This window comes from Martes martes, assembly GCF_963455335.1.
Source record: "Martes martes genome assembly, chromosome: 3".
NCBI classification, from domain to species: Eukaryota; Metazoa; Chordata; class Mammalia; order Carnivora; family Mustelidae; genus Martes; species Martes martes.
In genome coordinates this window covers 193,525,164-193,544,760 of record NC_137890.1, presented here as the reverse complement: position 1 = coordinate 193,544,760, position 19,597 = coordinate 193,525,164, and the positions used below count along the sequence as shown (strand labels likewise).

Here is a 19,597-nt window from a genome sequence, read left to right as displayed (position 1 = left end):
GTATGCATACTAGTATTGGACTACGAATACTAGACTATGAGTTGAGTTTGGGGGTTTTTGCCCTCATTTTTCAAATGAAGGCCTCACAGAGATTGCCAAATTAGTGTATTAGCATCTTTCTGTTCTCTGTTTACAAAAAGAACTTTAGAAAGTCATTATGTGGTAAATATTTAAAATTCATAGGAAAGCAATAAGTCATTAAAGGGAGAAAGTATTAAAGTCAGGATGAATAATGTTAATTGCTAGACTCTTAGTGGGTAGAACCAGCTGCTGATGGTGATAGTATTGTTTTGTTTTGTTTTGTTTTTGAGAGATTATATATGCAAAAGTATATATAATTTAGTAGAATTTTCTTAGTCAAGTTTAAGTGTGAATTTAAACACAAGTATCCATGATGCTGAAACAATTCAAGGGAGCCTTAAAGATTAGACTGATCTTCTTTTTTCACAGTTGAATCTGAGACCAGGGAAAACAAGGGACTTGCCCATTGTACCATAGTTAGGAATTAATAGAGTTAAGAATTTGAACTCTTACTTTCTTAATATTAAGGTTCCATAAAAAAATAAATGACACAATTGTTTCTCTTGTGTTTCTTTCTGTTTCTAGTGGGTAACAGTTGACTGTCTTTATATACTAAAAATACTCTCTTTTTGTAGGAGAACTATGGATTTGATAAAATTGAGGTACGAGACAATGGTGAGGGTATCAAGGCCATTGATGCACCTGTGATGGCAGTGAAATACTATACTTCAAAAATAAATAGTCATGAAGATCTTGAAAATTTGACAACTTATGGTTTTCGTGGAGAAGCCTTGGGATCAATTTGCTGTGTAGCTGAGGTAAGGTAATATATATTGACCTCTCTAGTGATTTCATAATCACAGAGTGATAGCATTAAGAGAAAATGAACGGATTTTTTGGCAAAGAGTATGGACTTTTTTTATTGTGGTAGAATATACATAACATAAAATTTATCATTTAATCCTTTTTTTTCCCATTTTTTTATTATGTTATGTTAGTCACCATACAGTACATCATTAGTTTTTGATGTAGTATTCCATGATTCAGTGTTTGCTATAACACCCAGTGATCCATGTGATACGTGCCCACCTTAATACCCATCACTGGGCTAACCCATCCCCCCACACCGCTCCCCTCTAAAACCGTCAGTTTGTTTCTCGGAGTCCATAGTTTCATGGTTCATCTCCCCTTCCAGTTTCCCCCGCTTCATTTTTCCCTTCCTTCTCCTAATGTCCTCCATGCTATTCATTATGTTCCACTTTTTTTTCTTTAAAGATTTGGGACACCTGGGTGGCTCCCTGGGTTAAGCCTCTACCTTCGGCTCAGGTCATGATCTCAGGGTCCTGGGATCGAGGCCCGCATCAGGCTGTCTACTCAGCAGGGAACCTGCTTCCCCCCTCCCCCCACCCTCATCTGCCTCTGCCTATTTGTGATTTCTCTCTGTCAAATAAATAAATAAAATCTTTTAAGATTTTTTTTTTTATTTGACAGAGAGAGAGAGAGAGAGAGAGAGGGAATACAAGCAGGGGGAGCAGCAGGCAGAGGGAGAGGGAGAAGCAAGCTCCTCATGGAGCAGGGAGGCTGATGCGGGGCTCGAGCCCAGGACCCTGGCGTCATGACCTGAGCCAAAGGCAGCGGCTTAACCAACTGAGCCTCCCGGGTGCCCCTTCACTTGACTTGTTCTAAACCCTAGCTGGGCAGAGGCGGATTGGGTTCCAGAACTTTGCTCTCCTGACCCTAGTTAGGTGCTTTCAGTGTTTGTAAACCCCTCAGTTCAGTTGACCAACTTTTTTGCATAGTACCAATTATATTTCACTGTCTCTGCATTGGATTTCATAACTAGTTTGTGTCAAAGTCTGTCTAGAACCTTCATCTAGTAGTGTTTGATCACACTGCTCTGTACTAGTTTTTTGTGCTATACTATATAATTCTGTGTATTAGGCTGTATTTTATAGTGTGATAGTATCTGTGTCCTGTGTGTGTCCACTGGCTGTGTATCCCTGCATTTGTGCTTTGCTGGCCATCTCTACTTGGGTGAGAATGCTCAGGTACAATCAATTGATAGAACTTTATTGTTTCAGAAAAGTGTCACGTACACGAGATGCTGTTACTTTTCATCCATTCTCACAGCAGTCATATAATCTCTATGCTTACTGTGGTCTTCCCTCTTTCATTCTGCCCTTAAAGTGCTGGCATGGTATAGGTCTTCTCCATTTTTTTGTGAAAAGAGCCCCTGCTCAGTATTCACTTTTGTCTTTTGGACTCTGTAAGGTGATGCCGAAGTAACGAAGAAAAATTGTGGTTGGGGAAGGAGGTGGACTTTAAAGCGGGAGAGTTTGATATTCTACTACAGAGGTAGACTAGGGGCCCTTGTGTGTTAGAATCCAGACGTCCAGGGGCCCGTGGGTGGCTCAGTTGGTTAAGCGTCTGACTCTTAATTTTGGCTCAGATTGTAATCTCGCTGTTGTGATGTGGATCCCAGTGTTTGTTGGGCTTGGTGCTGAGTCTGGAGTCTGCTTCAGATTTTCTCTCCCTCCCCTCACCCCTGCCCCCCACTCGCATACACAGGCTCTTTCTCTCTCTCAGATAAATAAATAAAAAGAAGAATCCAGATGTTCAGACATTGCTAAAGTAGGAAAAGCCTTGTCCTTAAGTGCATTCTGCTTAAAACCTCTATTCAAAATCTTGCATAACCCTTGCTTTCTGTGCTTTCGTATCTGTCCCAGCACTTGCTTTATTTAGAGTTCACTGAGTCTCCAAATAGGTTTTAGGGAAGAGCAATTAGAGGGTACAGCTAACTGGGCATTGCCCATTTTTCTCCCTAGAGACCATATCTGGGAACCTACAGCCCTGGCATCTTGCAGAAAGTGTGTTTTTTAAGTGGGTTCAGATTTATACCAGGGAACCTCTGAAACTCCCAGTACTAGCACATACTAGTGTTTGAACTCCTGGTAGCTATTTTAGAAATCATATAATTTATTTTTTTTTAAGATTTTATTTATTTATTTGACAGAGAGGGAAAGAGAGGGAGAAAGTATAAGCAGGCAGAGTGACAGGCAGAAGCAGGGTTCTTGCTGAGCAGAGAGGCTGACATGGGGCTCAATCCCAGGACTCTGGGATCATGACTTGAGCTAAAGGCCCGATGGCTTAACCAACTGAGCCACCCAGGTGTCCCAGAAATCATGTATTTCTTTTTTTGTTTGAGAACATAATTATTTGATTTTTTTTTTAGCTGCTGTCCAAACTTTATAGGTTTTTTTTTTTTTTTTTTAAGATTTTATTTACCTAACAGAGAGAGAGAGCACACAAGTAGACAGAGCAGCAGGCAGAGGGAGAGGGACAAGGAGGCTCCCTGTTAAGCAGGGAGCCTGATGTGGGACTTGATCCTAGGATCATGGGATCGTGACCTGAGCTAGAGGCAGACGCTTAACTGTCTGAGCCACCCAGGCGCCTCTGAACTTGGTAGTCTTTAAGGTATATTTTGGCAAAGTATTGTTAAATAACGTAAAATTTAGCATTTCTGGGTTTTCAGAAATTAATTTTTTAATTTTAGTGTAGTTGACATACTAGTTTCAGTTACACAACATAGAGATTTGACAAGTTTATACATTATGCTGTCTTCGCTACAACTGTAGCTAACGTGTCTAGATATATCACTGTTACATTGTTGATTACATAAGAGCATAAGCTGTGCCTCTTAGGTCCCATGACTTATTCGGTCCATATAATTGGAAACCAGTATCTGCTTTTATTCAGAGGTGGAATCTAAAGGGGGGGAACCTACAAATGAATAATCAAACAAAAAGTCATTTCTGTATTTTCTGTAAGATGTATGTAACTCTTCAGAACTGACGTTGGTTATTATCAGCTTTGTCTACTAGGTGGCAGCACTATACTTAGTCTTTTTAAAATACATGGTAATGAGCCATATGATTTATCCAAGTCTTTAATGTAGTTCTGATTTTAAATGGCAGTTTTGCAAGTCTCTGTCCAGTGGCACTCTATTTTGTTTCTTTATTTGACTACTTAAGCCCAGTTGATATCCAAGTTTATCATTTTGTCTTTTGTTTTATTTTTGAGGCATTTGAATGCCTTGAGTATAAATACTTAAAATAATTTATCAGAATTACAGGAGGAATAAAGGAATTGTCAGACTACCAGAATAATATAAGACTGTAAATGTCTTAAAAATTATATTCAGTTTACACATTGTAAAGTCAAATGTTTATCTTAAAAAATATTAACAGCATTTTATGTAATCTCTTCTTGTAAATCTTTAGGAAAACCACACATAAATATATGTGTGCATATTTTACGTATGTGGACTCAAGGTCATGATATATACCATGATTAGCACCCCTGAAGGTGTTTTCATGCTCCCTCCCACTAGGTAACAGCTATTCTGACCTCTATCAATATAGATTAGTTCTACCTGTTCTTGAACTTGATGTAAATGAAATCTTATAATATGTATTTTTTTGTCATAGATTTCATAATGATGATTTGGGTTTGATTGTTTCTGAAAGCTAGAGCATCATCAAAAATTTAGATTCAGAAGGGATCCTGGTAGGACCCTGGTTCACTGCCAGATCCCCCTCATCAGGACGGAGTACTCATTCCGCTAGCTCCCTAGTATTGGCACCTGAATGCTCAAAACTAAGTCTCCCTCTGGAGATTGCCCTTACCTCAGCTGAACAGGGGAACCTGCATCCAGTGACTGACTAATGAGGGATTATAAATGTTCTATTCCAATTCAGAACAACTCTGCCGTGCTGTCTCTGGGCCAAAGTGACCCTCCAGGGTCAGCCAAGTCCTTGTTTGTGACTGCAGAGCCCCACATCTCTTTCTGCCCTGCCATCCCAAGTGATCATCTTGGGAGCACCCACAATGAGCTTCCTGCTCACTAGTGTCCCTCTCAATCTGTATTATGGGCAAGCCACCCTAAAATGCAGATCTTCTGTGGTTCTGTCTCATATTACTGATGAAGCCAAACGCCAGGTTTTCTTACTCCAACTTCGAAACATAGTCTAATAATCAGTCAGCTACTATTTGTCTGTTGTATACAGGGTGCTGTGCTAAGTAGTTTACTTTAGAAGAACTGTGCCCAGGGCAGTAAATGGAATATGAAAATTGTGACCTATTTAGGGACATATAATGTGTCCATGGCAAAGCCAAGAATTCAGTTCCAATATCATGTCTCCTAGTACTGAGTTTTCCACAATAGGTCATGCTGCCTTCTTACTAGTATGATTGGAGAGATATTTATTAGTTTAAAAATACCTCGTACTAAAATAGTGAATATACTCAGGCCTGCAGCCATAAGCTCAGTAGATGATATCAAGGAGTAGTCAAGTTGGAACTTATGTGGGAGGATTCTGAATAGTATTTCAGAAATACAGAAACTAATATATGCTTGTTAAGGTCAATTAGATTTAAAAAATTTTATTGAGAAATTATTGTTATTAATGAGTGCTTTTGGGGGAGGAAAGTTCACTTTTTAAATTTAATGAATATTCTTCACTCAGAACTGATATTTCACATATAGACATCACATATTTGTTTTAAAGGCTCTCATTTATTTTGAAAATCTTTGGGCAGAGAGTACATTTTTTTTAAGTGGTTACCTTGTGCTAGGTAGTATTCTGATCCATGAAGTTCATTATATGATATGTGGTTCTTTTTTTTTAATTTCAATTAACCGCCAACATTAGTTTCAGATGTAGTGTTCAGTGATTCTTCAGAGGCGTATAACACCCAGTGCTCATCATACCGTGTGCCCTCCTTAATGCCCATCCCCCAGTTACCCCATCCCCTGACAGACCTCCCTTCCGCAATCCTGTTTGTTTCCAAGAATCAAGAGTCTCTCATGGTTTGTCTCCCTCTCTGATTTCTGCCATTCAGTTTTCTCTCCCTTTCCTTGTGATCGTCTGCACTATTTCTTGTAGGTTCATTTTTGTTTTACATTTCATTAAACCTCATGGCTTAAAGGGGGCAAAATCGGAAGCTATATGATTCTCTTTTGAATATGAAAGTTGGGACTTCCTTAATTGTGGGCCCCCATAGCTGTAAAAGATAGGAGGAAGCCCCAGAATCATTTTGATGATTTCCTCCCTCCTGTTCCATACTGTAGGATACATCCTGTGTTCTTTAAAGCCATGGTGATAGAATTTTAATTAGAATAGACACAGGAATTCTTAAACCAGTGGGGTATCCTGGTTTCTAAGGAATTTTTGAAGCAGCGGGGTATCCTCCTTTCTAAGTGCAGCCTCCTCACAGGTAATGGAACCCTTTTGAAAGGAGAGAAGTCAGAGCCAAGATTTCCCTGTTAGTCTCCCAGAGTGAATTATCCCGGAGGAGTTCTGACGTCAGAGCTCTTATATTAGTGTACAACTCTGCACAGGTGGGCATATTCACACCCAGAAAGGAAAAGACATTTCAGTGATCCAGGCAAAGCTGATATTTCTCCTGAATCATGAAGACCATTTGCCTTAATTTTCAGACTCCTGTTTCTGTGTCAAAGTATTCATCCAAAAGTCAGAAAAAAACAAAACAAAATTTTAACAAAATTATCTCAAATGAATTTTTGCCAAGAGAGGTTTTTTGTTTGTTTGTTTTTGCATGAATTAAGAGGACATATCCTAAGTTTTAAATTTTAGTTTTATCTAAAATATTGAGAAACGTTATGCTTATTTAAAGTTTAAATGCTTTTATGTAATTTAACTTTTCATTAGTATTGTAGTTCTCTTAAAACTCAATAATTGGACCGAAAAGTCAGTTTTTAATAACTGATAGCTAATATAACCCATAAGGTTCTCTGAGAACTTTAAAATAAACTTTTAAAAATTCTTAAAATAAATTTATTTAGTTCTTCTCTTGATACCACTAGATTCATTCTGCCACAGTTCATTAATGTCTCTAGTAAGAAGCACAAGTAATAATTTATAATGTTAGAGATGCATCCGATGGTAGAGTTACTACGGGTTCAAATTTGTTAGCTCCTGCAGAGCAAACACATTCTAAGCTTGTGCCTAGTCCAAAAAAAGGTTTCCTGCCCAGGACACAGGGTCATATGATGAAATGAACTCTTGAAATACAATTCCTTCCTCTGAGGAACACATTGTATTTCATGAATTTGTGAAACATGCTTATGTGTTATCCTTCACTGTCTTTCACAGTGAATTGCAAAGCATTTCCTATTGAAATAAATTTTCAAAGTACCCAACACATTCTAATTTTAAAAGAATTTAACATTGGAAAATAATACTGTATTCTGGTTTTTTTGTGTTTTTTTTTTTTTTACTTTAATGCAACTATTACAATGGGACCAATAAGGTCCTGTTTTGATTTTTAGCCTATCAGTTTATTCATCTAGGCTGGAGTGTATTTACTGTTAACTAATATGTTTAAAGGATGAACAAGTTAGTAACTATGAAATGCTTTGAAAGTAGTCAGAACAAATACCCATGTAACCTTGTAAAGTAGCATCATCTTCATCTTATCATTGCCCTCCCCTTAAAGATGGTAGAGTAATCATTTATTCAAGGCCATCTAACCAAGCTGCTGGCATAGTTAGTACTAGAACTCAGAGTTCAGGGCTAATTTTGCTCAATGACTCCAACTTCAGGCTAGGTGGCTAGCTCTTTGGAGAATAGAAGTAGAATTTAGTTGACCTTAGCATTTTTGAGAAGTGGTTGGTTAAATTTAGAATTAAATTTAAAGGGACAATCATAAAGTAGTTAAATTAGAGACAGAAAAGAAATTTTTTGTACTCTTTGTTTTAAACTTTGTTAGAAAAAATCATGACTGGATAGAATAGAATTGGGATGGAGCAGGGAAGATGAAGGTCAGTTATCAGGAAAACTTTAAAAATTATACAACTTTTGAACTATGGAATATATTTTTGGAAGAAGTAGAAAAATCACTTAAGATTATATAGACGCTCACAACTTTATGTTAGGTGCAGCTTTTTTGAGGAACAGTTATTATGGAAATGGCAGCTTGAGGCAATGCCCCCGGTAAGGATTTGATGGACATTACCCCTAGAGAGAATATAATAGATTCTACTAGTATTATGAGCTAGAGAAGCCATTTTGGGGGTGACTGCTATTTCCTGCATGGTACCCATGTGTTCTGTAGCCATATGGCCTACTGTAAGTTAGTGCATGGTTAGAACAGAGAGGTAGAACCATCAAATCCAGTGTAGATCCAACTGGATCTAGGTGAGTTCCAGCAGTGGAGCTGGATCTTTATGGCTTCTTCCTAATTTACACAGTCGGCTGTGCTGAGTCCAAGAATGGCTAAGAAAGATTGCTCCAGGTTTGCGTTATCATTGCTCACAAAATATGTGAAGAGGCCACCCATTTCTGAATCCACTGTGCTTTCCTAGGATATCCCCACTCTCCACCTATGGTATTTTCTGATACTGGAAGGTTCACTATTGTTAGACTCTCCCACTCATCTCAAAAAATAGGTAATCAGAAGAATGCAGACTTTTTTTTTTTTTAATAGATTTATTTATTTGAGAGAGAGAGATGAAGAAAGAGCACAAGCGGGCTTGGGTGGGGGGCTGAGGGAGAGGAATGGCCAGACTCCCAGCTGATGAGGAAGCCTGTCGCTGGTCTAGAAATCAGCTAAAGACAGAGGCTTAACCAGCTGAGCCACCCAGGCACCCTGAATGCAGATACTCTTAAATTTTTATTTCTGTCCCTAACATCTTAGAAAATATATTCATGGTCAGTAAAATCCTTTCTTATACATACATGCCTTAATGCCAAAGTATTTTTCAATTAATAGAAAATTTACCTTTAAATAGTTCTAAGTTTGTTTTTAAAAAAAAATTGTGCATAAATATATGTGTATGATTTATATTTTTTTATTCTTTGAACCTTTAGCTTAAAAGGAGTGTAGTTTTATACAGAATATAAAAGGGAAGGGAATTATCATTTTACAAAAGGATTTTTCACATTACCAACAAATTTATGGGAATTGTCTTTTAAAAAGTAAGTTTTCCTAATGCAATCAAAATATTGGTTTTACAGATGTGAGTTATATAACACAAATAGCCATTTCAGATATACTGATTTATGTATGAGTATTTTAATTAAAGTTAAATACTCAAAGATCAGTGATTTGCCCCCCCAAAAAATGTTAGCCTATTATTAATATAACTCTAAGAGAATATTACAAGAGAAGTGGTCATAATAGATTAGCAAGTATAAAACTTTTTTCAATTTTAAGTAAATTTATAGTTATTTTAAATCTGATTTGATAATGAGTCCACTGCAGTATCTAAAATAATAATTTTATTAGTGTTTTTTTTATATTCCAGGTTTTAATTACTACAAGGACAGCTTCTGATAATTTTAGCACCCAGTATGTTTTAGATGGCAGCGGCCACATAATTTCTCAAAAACCTTCACATCTTGGTCAAGGTAGGAGAGTAGCTTTGTATCTTTGCCTTTCTTGTCTTTTTTTAAAACATTGTTATCCCTTAAATTCAAATGTGCTGCTTCAGGTTTGGTCTTGATACAGGCTCCTTTACTTCCAAGTGAATATTCAACCCTTTCTTTAGTCACCATTTCTTAAATACTTAGAATTGTTCTCAAAAGGAACTGTGTAAAAGCCTTAGGACAAAATATGGATTAGTCACCCTTCTGTAAAACTGTAAGAACAGTTTTACTATTGTTGCATCACTAGTGTTTTCTTTATATGTGAAGAACGATAGCTTATTGAAATGCCTAAAACATTATTGATTTGGTAATCATGGTAATAAACCATACCATCAAGATGCTATGATTAAATAATAAAAATATATTTATTTATGGAAAACTTCATATGTATGTGCAAGTAAATAGAATAGTGTACCCATCGCTCAATTTCAACAATTGTCCACCCATTGCTAATGTTGTTTCATCTAATACCTACTTCCTTTTTCTGTATTATTGGAAGAAAATAAATGTATTAGTTATTGTTGCTATTTGTAATATATTTCTTTAGTGTTTCATACACTTATGTAATTTTATTACATTTTAATCGACATCTTATGTTTTTAAGTTCTTCTACCATTTACTTATAAGGAAAAAGAAAATCTCTTCAGGTTTAAGTTTCTTGTATCTCCCTTAATTTTTTTCATATTGCTAACTTCTGGTAATGGAATGTTTAAAGTTGAGGAAATGCTGAAGATATGACCTCTTTAAAATCATGTTCAAAAGAATTATTTGATCTGAAAGGGACTTCTGTTTTTTAATTGCTGTTTGCCCTTCCAATTTGTATCATAAATTTATTTTTTAATTTTGTGTCCCTTGTATCTAATAAAGTTCATTATTTTTTCTGTAGTTTTTTCTTTCAATTTTAATATTATTGGATTTATTTTTTTAATAATTACAATCTTTATTCATTGAAAAATATTGTCTTGTGGGGTGCCTGGGTGGTTAAGTTGGTTAAGCATCTGCCTTCAGCTCAGGTCATGATCTTGGGGTCCTATGATGGAGCCTGCATTGGGATCCTTGCTCAGCAGGGAGCCTGCTTCTCCCTCTCCCTCTGCCCCTTCCCCCCACTCATGCTTTCTCTCTCTCTCAAATAAATAAATAAAATCTTAAACATATATATTTTTTCTTATATCTTAATACTGATGCCAAATTCACTTTTTCTATTATTTTATAAATCTTCAAATTAGTTACTGATTATTCTTGCTTATTAAGAGTAGTATTTTTATATTTTTTTTATTTTTTATATTTTTTATTATTTATATTTTTATTTTTTATATTTTTATAAAAGGAAAGAATTAGTAGGAACTCTAAAAAATACTTTTTTCTCATTTATTCAGTTAATTAAAATTAGCTCAAGTCTAGTAGTGTTTAATTTGATGTATAATAATATTGTACATATTTTAACTAAAAATAATAGCGATTCTTTTTATGTACTGAAAGTTAGGAAAGAAAAGGCTTTTTTTTTTTTTTTTTTTGTATGGTCTAGTTCTAGAAATGCTCTGACTCCCAATTTTTAGGAGTTCAGATTAAGAAACCATTAGGAGATTTTTGTGTGGCTGTTCAGTAGGGTACTTTGAAGTAATCTAGTCACATTTTAAAACTTAAATGTATTTATTTTTATCTTAGTAGTAGCCAGTCTAATCTGGATGGCCTGTTGCTCTGTATCACTCATTCTTCTCATACTTTCCTATGTTCATCTCCATGGGAAATATGAAATAGCAATATTAAATATGGAGTCTCTCTGATCTTTGCCCATTTGCTGATTGATTTTTCTTTTTTTGCTGACCTAGTCTTCTACTTTCACTGAGACTAAGTATGCATATTAAAGAATTTCTGCGGTCAATAAATGAGCCTTACTTTCTTTTGCATATTCCTCTTAAGAAACTATACTTGAAACTAGTAATTGCCTTTCATCATTCATTTTTATCTCCTAATTACAGTTGGCCGGCTAGGAAAGCAATAAAGAATCAAGCTCTTAGTTTCAAATTGCTGTAGATGGACATTTTATAGAAATATGCAAATACTTTTAAAAGCCTTTTACATTTATATTGCCCAGTGCTGATAGTTTTTGAGTGGTTGAATCACAGACTCACATTTCACCACCAGCTGTCATTCAACTTCCATTTAAATATTTTCTATGTAAGATAAAACTACAGTACAACCATCTTAATTAATAGCTGTGCATTTAGGGTTCTTGTAGATTAATTTCTGCAGTGGTGTGAACATCCTTGCTTAGCAGTTACTCCTCATGTCGTCTGATAGATCAGATAATGATACCTGTAGACAACCTAACTGTAGATGCAGGGACAGCTTACAGCAAAATCTTTTTTAGGCATTGGAAAATTTGTTACCCTTTAAAAAAACACATTTAAAGTGTTTAAAAATAGTTGACTGGAGATTCCAGTTCTGGGTTTTTTGGGTGTAGGTATTTGTTTTATGGATTAATTTAGCCATTTAAAATGATATGTGTGCTTAATTTTATGTCATTTTAAATTACCCTTCTGGTCACTTCATTTTAAGACATTTTAAAAATTAACAAATGTAAAAATAAGTCCCCAGCTTTTAAATCATTTTTACCAATAACTTATTAAATTACTTGTTTTAATCCTATCTTTTTTCTGTCATCACTTCTGTTTTCTTTACCCTAATCAGTATAAGCTTTCTAAATTGATTTACCCTCCTGGACAAGTTCTTTTAACACCTCCTAGTACTTCTGCCTTAGGAATTTCTCAGATATCAAAAGTAGTATATTTAAAGTAATCAGGGTAGTTCGTTTCCTTACCCTGTTATTAGAGGAGAGCATCGTGTTCTTTGTAAATCCCTGCTAGGTATGATTGTGCATTATTGAAAGATTTTTTTCATCTGGAGAATGAAACTTTGTCATTAACCAGTTTAAGAAAGGTTTCATATATTCAAGCAAGCATACATCTTTGCATTAGGAATATAAATAGCTGCCTTTATAAATGGCATAACATAGGGTCATGTAAAAATATAACAGGGAGCCATACTATAGGACTGCAATTTAATTCTGGTGTTTGTAGAATGTGCTAAAGTTAGAGAGGTGAGCAGTTCTCTTGTAAAATATGATAGTATACTAGGACCTCCTCCCTATTGGCCAGTATTACTTGGTCCTTTTCTTAAGGGTACACATTTCATTTAGAATCAGCAAAGTTTTCCATCATTAAGGTTTTACCCAAACATACAATCTTGGCTTATTGATAATTCTTAATTTGCTCTAAGAGAGCATTTTTATCTGCTGAAGCAATAATTTATCAACATATGTATTAATTAGAGTGTGATCTTTCATGTATTACAAATTTAAAAAACAACAGATATCTTTTCTTTTCAAAAATACATTTATATTTGACTTTATTGATTTTTGTCTGCCTTTCTTCTCACCATCTGTCCACAGCTACAATATATGCCATTGCATCTGTCACAGCTCGTGGAGAACACAGATGAGTTAAAGGAACTCACAAAATAGAAGGGAACAGAGATGACTAGAAAAGTAGTGACAGTAAATAGAAGCCACCAGTTGCCTAGAGGAAGGTTATGGAGTTTTTCAGAGAAGTTATCATTTGAGTTTGAAGATGGTAGGTGAGAAGGGCTGGGAGTTCAGCCTTGCAGCAAGAGAGGAATGATGAAGGAAAAGAGCACATACCTTTAAAAACCTATATTTTTTTAAAAATCCACTGAAGAACTATGCCATAAAATAGACAAATACCATATGATTTCAGTCATATGTAAAATCTAAGAAACAAAACAGATGAACATAGAGGGGAAAAAAGAGAGAAGCAAACCATAAAACAGATTCTTAACTGTACAAAACAAACTGAGGGTTGTTGGAAGGGAGGTGGGTATGGGGTTGGGTTAAATACGTGATGGCTATTAAAGAGGGAATGTGGGGATGCCTGGGTGGCTCAATTGGTTAAGCCACTGCCTTCAGCTCAGGTCATGATCTTGGAGTTCTGGGATCGAGTCCCAGATCAGGCTCCCAGCTCCTTAGGGAGTCTGCTTCTCCCTTCTCATGCTCTCTCTCCCTCTGTCAAATAAATAAATAAAATCTTTAAAGAGGGAATGTGTTGTGATAAGCACTGGGTTTCCTATGTAAGTGATGAATCACTAAAGCTTACACCTGAAACTAATATTACACTGTATGTTAACTAACTGGAATTTAAATGAAAACTTGGGGGAGTGGGGAAAGAAGTTAAATGAACTAAGTTCAAGAGAAAGATACCCCTTCCTAGACAAGAAGAGACTAGTGGCTACTTGCATCCATGGGAGCATTAACTGAATCTGGAGGCATAGGTGCTCTCTGTTGTGGATAAGGGATCTTTTACGGACCTAGAAGAAACCAGCTGATTTTTACCAGCCACATGTGAACTGACATGACAGATTGGAGGATGGGATCCTCAAATACAGCTGGTTCACCCTGGATGCCACATCTCATCAGGACTTTCCCTGGGTAGGCAGTGATAAAGAAAATGGGGACTGAGATCGACAAAGATCTTAAAGTCTTACAGTGCTTAGATCCCAGAGCCTTGCTGGAGGAGAAGACCTAATTCCATCCTTAACGACATTTGAAACTGGAAGTGAACTGGAGCTAAATAAAGGGACAGCTCAGCTCCAACCCAGATACATTCCTAATTATATTGAAGAGATCCTCTCGTCACTCTAGCTGCTTGACAGAGGAAATGAAGTGCCTTCTCTGGGGGAAAATATTATCTACTTCAGTATTTATTTTTGTATGCAATATCTGGCAAAAACAAAAATATTGAGGAACATAAAATGGGATCTATAATCAAGAGAAAAAAATAGTTAATATAAGCAAACACAAACATGACCTAGATGTATGAATTAGCAGATAAGAACTTAAAACAACTGTGTTGCGGCGCCTGGGTGGCTCAGTGGGTTAAAGCCTCTGCCTTCGGCTCAGGTCATGATCTCAGGGTCCTGGGATTGAGCCCCGCATCGGGTTCTCTGCTCAGCAGGGAACCTGCTTCCCCCTCTCTCTCTGCCTGCCTCTCACCCTACTTGTGATCTCTGTCTGTCAAATAAATAAATAAAATCTTTTAAAACAAACAAACAAACAAACAAAAAAACAACTTTTAAGGAATTTAGAGGAAAAGATGGACAAAGTTAGTAAAAAGGTAGAAAATTTCAGCAGAGAAATGGAACTCTAAAAAAGAACCAAGTGAAATTTCTAGAACTGAAAGTAAAAGTTTATACCTTTTCTATAGCCAACAGTGAGCCACTGAAACTTTAGGTAGAGGATGAATATTATGTTACTTATAAAATTAACCAGTAGAACATTATAATACCATAAATTATATTTTATTATAAGACATGTCGTCTTGAACTAAGTTTTGAAGGAAGGAAAGGGACTTTACATAGATTTGAGAGAGATTTTTAGGATAGAATAGATAGGCTTAGAAGACTTATGTAGTAAGAGGTAGAGGGGAGAATCAGTTAAAGCTAGAGTATATGTCTTGGAAACTGTTGGATGTCCATGTTATATGAGAAAGAGAATAGGTATAAGTATCAGACTCAAGGAGGAAAATAATGAGTTCAGGTCTGGGTGTGGCTGGTTTGAGGTGGCTTTGGGACATCCACGTGATGATATCGAATAAGCTTTTATTATGTAACTTGAATACTGTAGGTCTCAGATAATATATTTTAGTCAATTCTAAGGTGCATGTTTTGTCAAATTTTGACATCTCTGAAAACCAGCTGTGGCTTATAATTAATGGCCTCCCCAGATTTGGATAGGAAGTTTTGTGTATTAATTGGTAATTCATGTGTTGATTGCAGGAATAAACAACAGTTTCAGAAATGTTTTCTTGCAAAAACAACAAATGCTTTATGAGACCTAAAAAAGAGAGAATAGACACAAGTGCTAGAAGGGGTTAAATACTGGTATATATGGATTGGAAGATCTGTGAAGTTCTTTTCACATCTAAATGTGCTTTTCTCTTGTCTGCCAACAGGTACAACTGTAACTGCTTTAAGATTGTTTAAGAATCTCCCTGTAAGAAAGCAGTTCTACTCAACTGCTAAAAAATGTAAGGATGAAATAAAAAAGGTCCAGGATCTCCTCATAAGCTATGGTTTACTTAAGCCTGACTTAAGGATTGTTTTTATACATAACAAGGTAAGCATTATTATGCTTTTTAAAAGATTTTATTTACTTATTTGTCAGCGAGAGAAAGAGAGACTGAGCAAGCAGGGGGAGTGGCAGGCAGAGGGAGAAACAGGTCCCCGTTGAGCAAGGAGCCCAATGTGGGCCTTGATCCCAAGACTCTGGGATTATGACCTGAGCCAAAGGCAGACGCTTAACTGACTGAGCCACCCAGGTGTCCCCATTATTATGCTTCTGTAAGATTTTTTGGTACGTGATATTATTATAAAGGTACAGTGTATTTTATCTAAATCAGATGTGTAAAGTCTTCTTGCAAAAAATTTGTCCACATTTCTTTAGTTTTATCTTTATAAAGAGCGTCTTTACTTTCTTATCTGATATCTAAATGAAATCTGATTGAACCTTTCATTTCGTAATTACTGAAATTAGTGATTCTGCCAGGAAACATCCAAGAAGTTGTTGTTGTTGTTGTTGTTGTTGTTTTTAAGATTTTATTTATTTACTTGAGAGACAGAGAGAGAGGGCGTGAGAGCAGGGAGGGTCAGAGGGAGAAGCAGACTCAGCGCTGAGCAGGGAGCCCTATGCGGGACTCAATCCCGGGACTCCAGGACCATGACCTGAGCCGAAGGCAGTTGTCCAACCAACTGAGCCACCCAGGCACCCCCAAGAAATGTTTTATAAAGATGAGTAAGACATGTTTTCCTTTAGGAGTTCACAATGTAGTGCTATTTTCACCTTCTGTTACAGTTTTTTCTTTGGAGGAGATTTTTTGTTTGTTTGTTTGTTTTTTTAAGGAAGCTCTATCTCATTTCTTTCCATTTTTCAAAGCAAGGCTGACTAAGAAACTCTTGTTGCTTGATGAGTCTTGGTGGGAAGAAAAGTTTATGTATTTTGTGATTATTTTGTTTTTCATAAAGTTCCACATGTGCACTTGAAATAGTTAATGGAAGGAGAGCAGGACCACACAGCAGAATTACGGAAACCTCAAGGGGAGTTGAGAGTTAACATTTATTGAGGGCCTGTGCAATGCTACATCATATCCTAAGTCCATTAAACTCCTGTAATCCATAGCAACAACTAAGTGAGGTAGACATATTAACTTACGTTGTCCTCTAAACTGAACTCAGAGAGGTTAAAAACTTTATATTGCACAGCTATCAAATTGTTGAAATGGGATTTGAAACTTAACATGCCTAAAGAGTGCAGGCTCTTTGCACTCTACTGTCTTGTTTTCCCATTTTAAAACTATATTGCATTTATATAATTCTGTTCCAGGTTTCAGAACACTCATAATAACTTTGTAAGTTAGACAGCATTATCTCTTATTTGTATGAGGAACCTGACACTCAGAGTAATCAAAGAAATTGTTCTATATTTTAATAGCAATTAATAGGTCAGAACCCTTTTTCATCCAGTTTTCTTTCTAGTCTGTGTTTACTTGTTATTGAGATGATTCTGTATTAAACCAAGCTGTGATAGAATATTTATGATCAAAATCTCTGATCATCCTGAAAAAAAAACAAAAAAGAAAGAAGAACGTTAAGATTAGTCAGCCACCTGTTCCTGGTGCTGTAGAGCTCAACCACATGATACCTTGAGATCTCTTCCAGCTCTACTGTGCTGTGATTCCTCAGGATGTTGATAGATGGAGGCTCATCCTGCTAGTATAAATAACCCCTGACCTCTTGATCCAAAGGACAGTTAGCAATCAAAAGTTAAATGTACCCAAGTTAAAAAAAGATCAAGGACAGACGAATCAGGAAGGGAAAACATATGGAAAAGCATAAAATATGATGATAGGAACTACATATTTTTAAAAGAAAAGCAATTGTAAAGAGGAAAGTTTTGAGTATGAGAAAATAATAGTAGATTAAACCAAGATTTCTGCTTCATGTAATGGAAGTGAGTACTTAAAAGTCAAATGCATATTTTCTAAGTTTTGAATAAGTTTATATATATTTTCCCAACCACTCTAAGATCATCAGTGCATGCATTAGCTTTTGAGAATGGAAAGTAGTATTTTATGAAATGCTGCATTTTATTATTTTTGGAGGACAGTGCATCTGAACTGATAATGAACAAACACAAGTCCTTTCATATCCTTCAGTAATTTCAGATGCAATTCAAATCCTGAAGAGTATGCTGAGAATATTATACAGTAAAAATAATGTAAGATTATAAAAAGTCTTAATGTGCAATTAAGTGTTAGCTATTATTACACAAGGAAATCAAGGACTGAATTAGAATAAGCTACCTGTCTTCAAGCTCTTTTCTCTTAGTACTAATTATTGTTCCACTTTTGTTTCTTAATAGTACTGTTCTACCTCAGATGTTGAAATATATTGTTAAACCTCCCAGAATAGCAGTGGCTCATGTCGTAAATCTCTTTGAACATTGAGTCCTACTCTGCTCTTAGCCTTTTTCTTTTAAACATGTTTATCATTCTTTATGTGCTTTTCTGAAAAATTTTTGCTTTTGCCTAATATTTACACATGGCAATATTGCCATCTTTTTTTGAAGTCTTTTTCTTCTTTAGAAACAAACAATCATATTGTACATAATATGAGAAGTACTATTGCTATTTTGACATCTTGGATTAGATAGTGTTCCTTCTTTTTATGAAGGTTTAACCTGCCAAGACATTCTTTGAATACTGATAATGTTGATGTTCTTGCCAGTATGGTTATGTTAGAAAGAGGTATTTTTCTTCTTTCATCACCATGTTCCTTGAAAGCATATTGAATAATGAGACAGCTAAAGGGAAATAATTTACAAGTGGATTCAGTGACTTTATTTAAAGTAGATATTATTTGGAGAAATTGCTGGAGCCATTCCTTAAAAAGCACTATAGTATTCAGCTTTTGTTGTAATAACTGAATTCCTCCGAGGTCCTGCTGTGTATATTTTCATTTATAAAGTAGCTATTTCCTAGAATTAAAAGTTTTCCTCAGTGTGATAATGTCTGAAACTAGTATTTTAGCTCTTTCATATGTGCATGAATAATTTTGTAGACAGCTAATTGAGAAGATTATGTAAATGGTGATTTCAAATAAGGGGTACTTTCATACTTCATGCTTGTCGATTTTTGTGAATATTTTCTTCTGGCTAAAATACTGTTCGTGGTTTTAAAAATTGTTTTGAGTTGAATTTTGTTTTGATAATTAGAAGCCCACTGTATTACAAAAGCTGAATTGGCTTGTCACTGATGCAGGGTTTTTACTGTAATTTAAGGAGTGACTTCCCACCTACCTACCCCACCTCCATGTCACATGAGTGTTAAGCTTATTGGGATCAGTTTGTTTATTTTTGAGGTCTGGAAGAATGATGACACAGCTTCGAAAAGTTGAATATCTCTGGCATCAGTCACTCTGGGAAGGAGCAGGACCTTAGAGAACAGAAACCCAACAAAGTGGCCTTGAAAATTCGGTAGTGGGTGTAGTGGCTGTCTCTTGACATACAGTTCTCTGGGTCTCTAGGACGGAGGGAGACTCTTGTGGTGGTGGCTGAAGACTGGGGAGGAAGCAGGTGTCAAGAATAATTTAAAAAGGGGGACTTTATTAGATTATAAACTGAAGATAAAAAAATTGTAACCTGTAATTCTCTGTTCATTTTATTCTTTTTTGCATCTTTTAGCCTTTTCCTCAAATATTGTTAAATGTCTTAGTTTTGTTTCAGTTGTGCCGTATGAGGAATCAAGAAAAAGACCACAGTTGGACCAATGTTAAAGGGTTAACCCCCTCCCACATCCGAAACAAGGTTATGGAAGCAGTATAGTCAACAAGAAATTCCAGTTCAGGAGTGTGGTTCAAATGTCCTTTTCTTATGATGAAATTATTCTTTCAGTTCCAACCTTGAAAGTTTGGGTGGATTTTGTTTTGTTTTGTTTTGTTTTGTTTTGTTTTAATGAACAAAGGTAGAGGCCCATTCAAATATGGTAGGTTAGCTTGAA

The 19,597-nt window shown here is 35.9% G+C and overlaps 1 protein-coding gene across 4 annotated transcripts in view; it reads left to right on the top strand.

Moving 5' to 3' along the window:
• PMS1 (PMS1 homolog 1, mismatch repair system component) overlaps positions 1-19,597 on the top strand; it is an 87,841-nt gene that overhangs the window by 15,723 nt on the left and 52,521 nt on the right. For all 4 annotated transcript variants that reach the window (XM_080798578.1, XM_080798580.1, XM_080798579.1 and 1 more), the window contains exons 4-6: positions 657-839; positions 9,350-9,452; positions 15,497-15,660. In XM_080798578.1, coding sequence (XP_080654704.1) covers positions 657-839; positions 9,350-9,452; positions 15,497-15,660 — 450 coding nt within the window. The remainder of the gene's footprint in view (positions 1-656; positions 840-9,349; positions 9,453-15,496; positions 15,661-19,597) is intronic.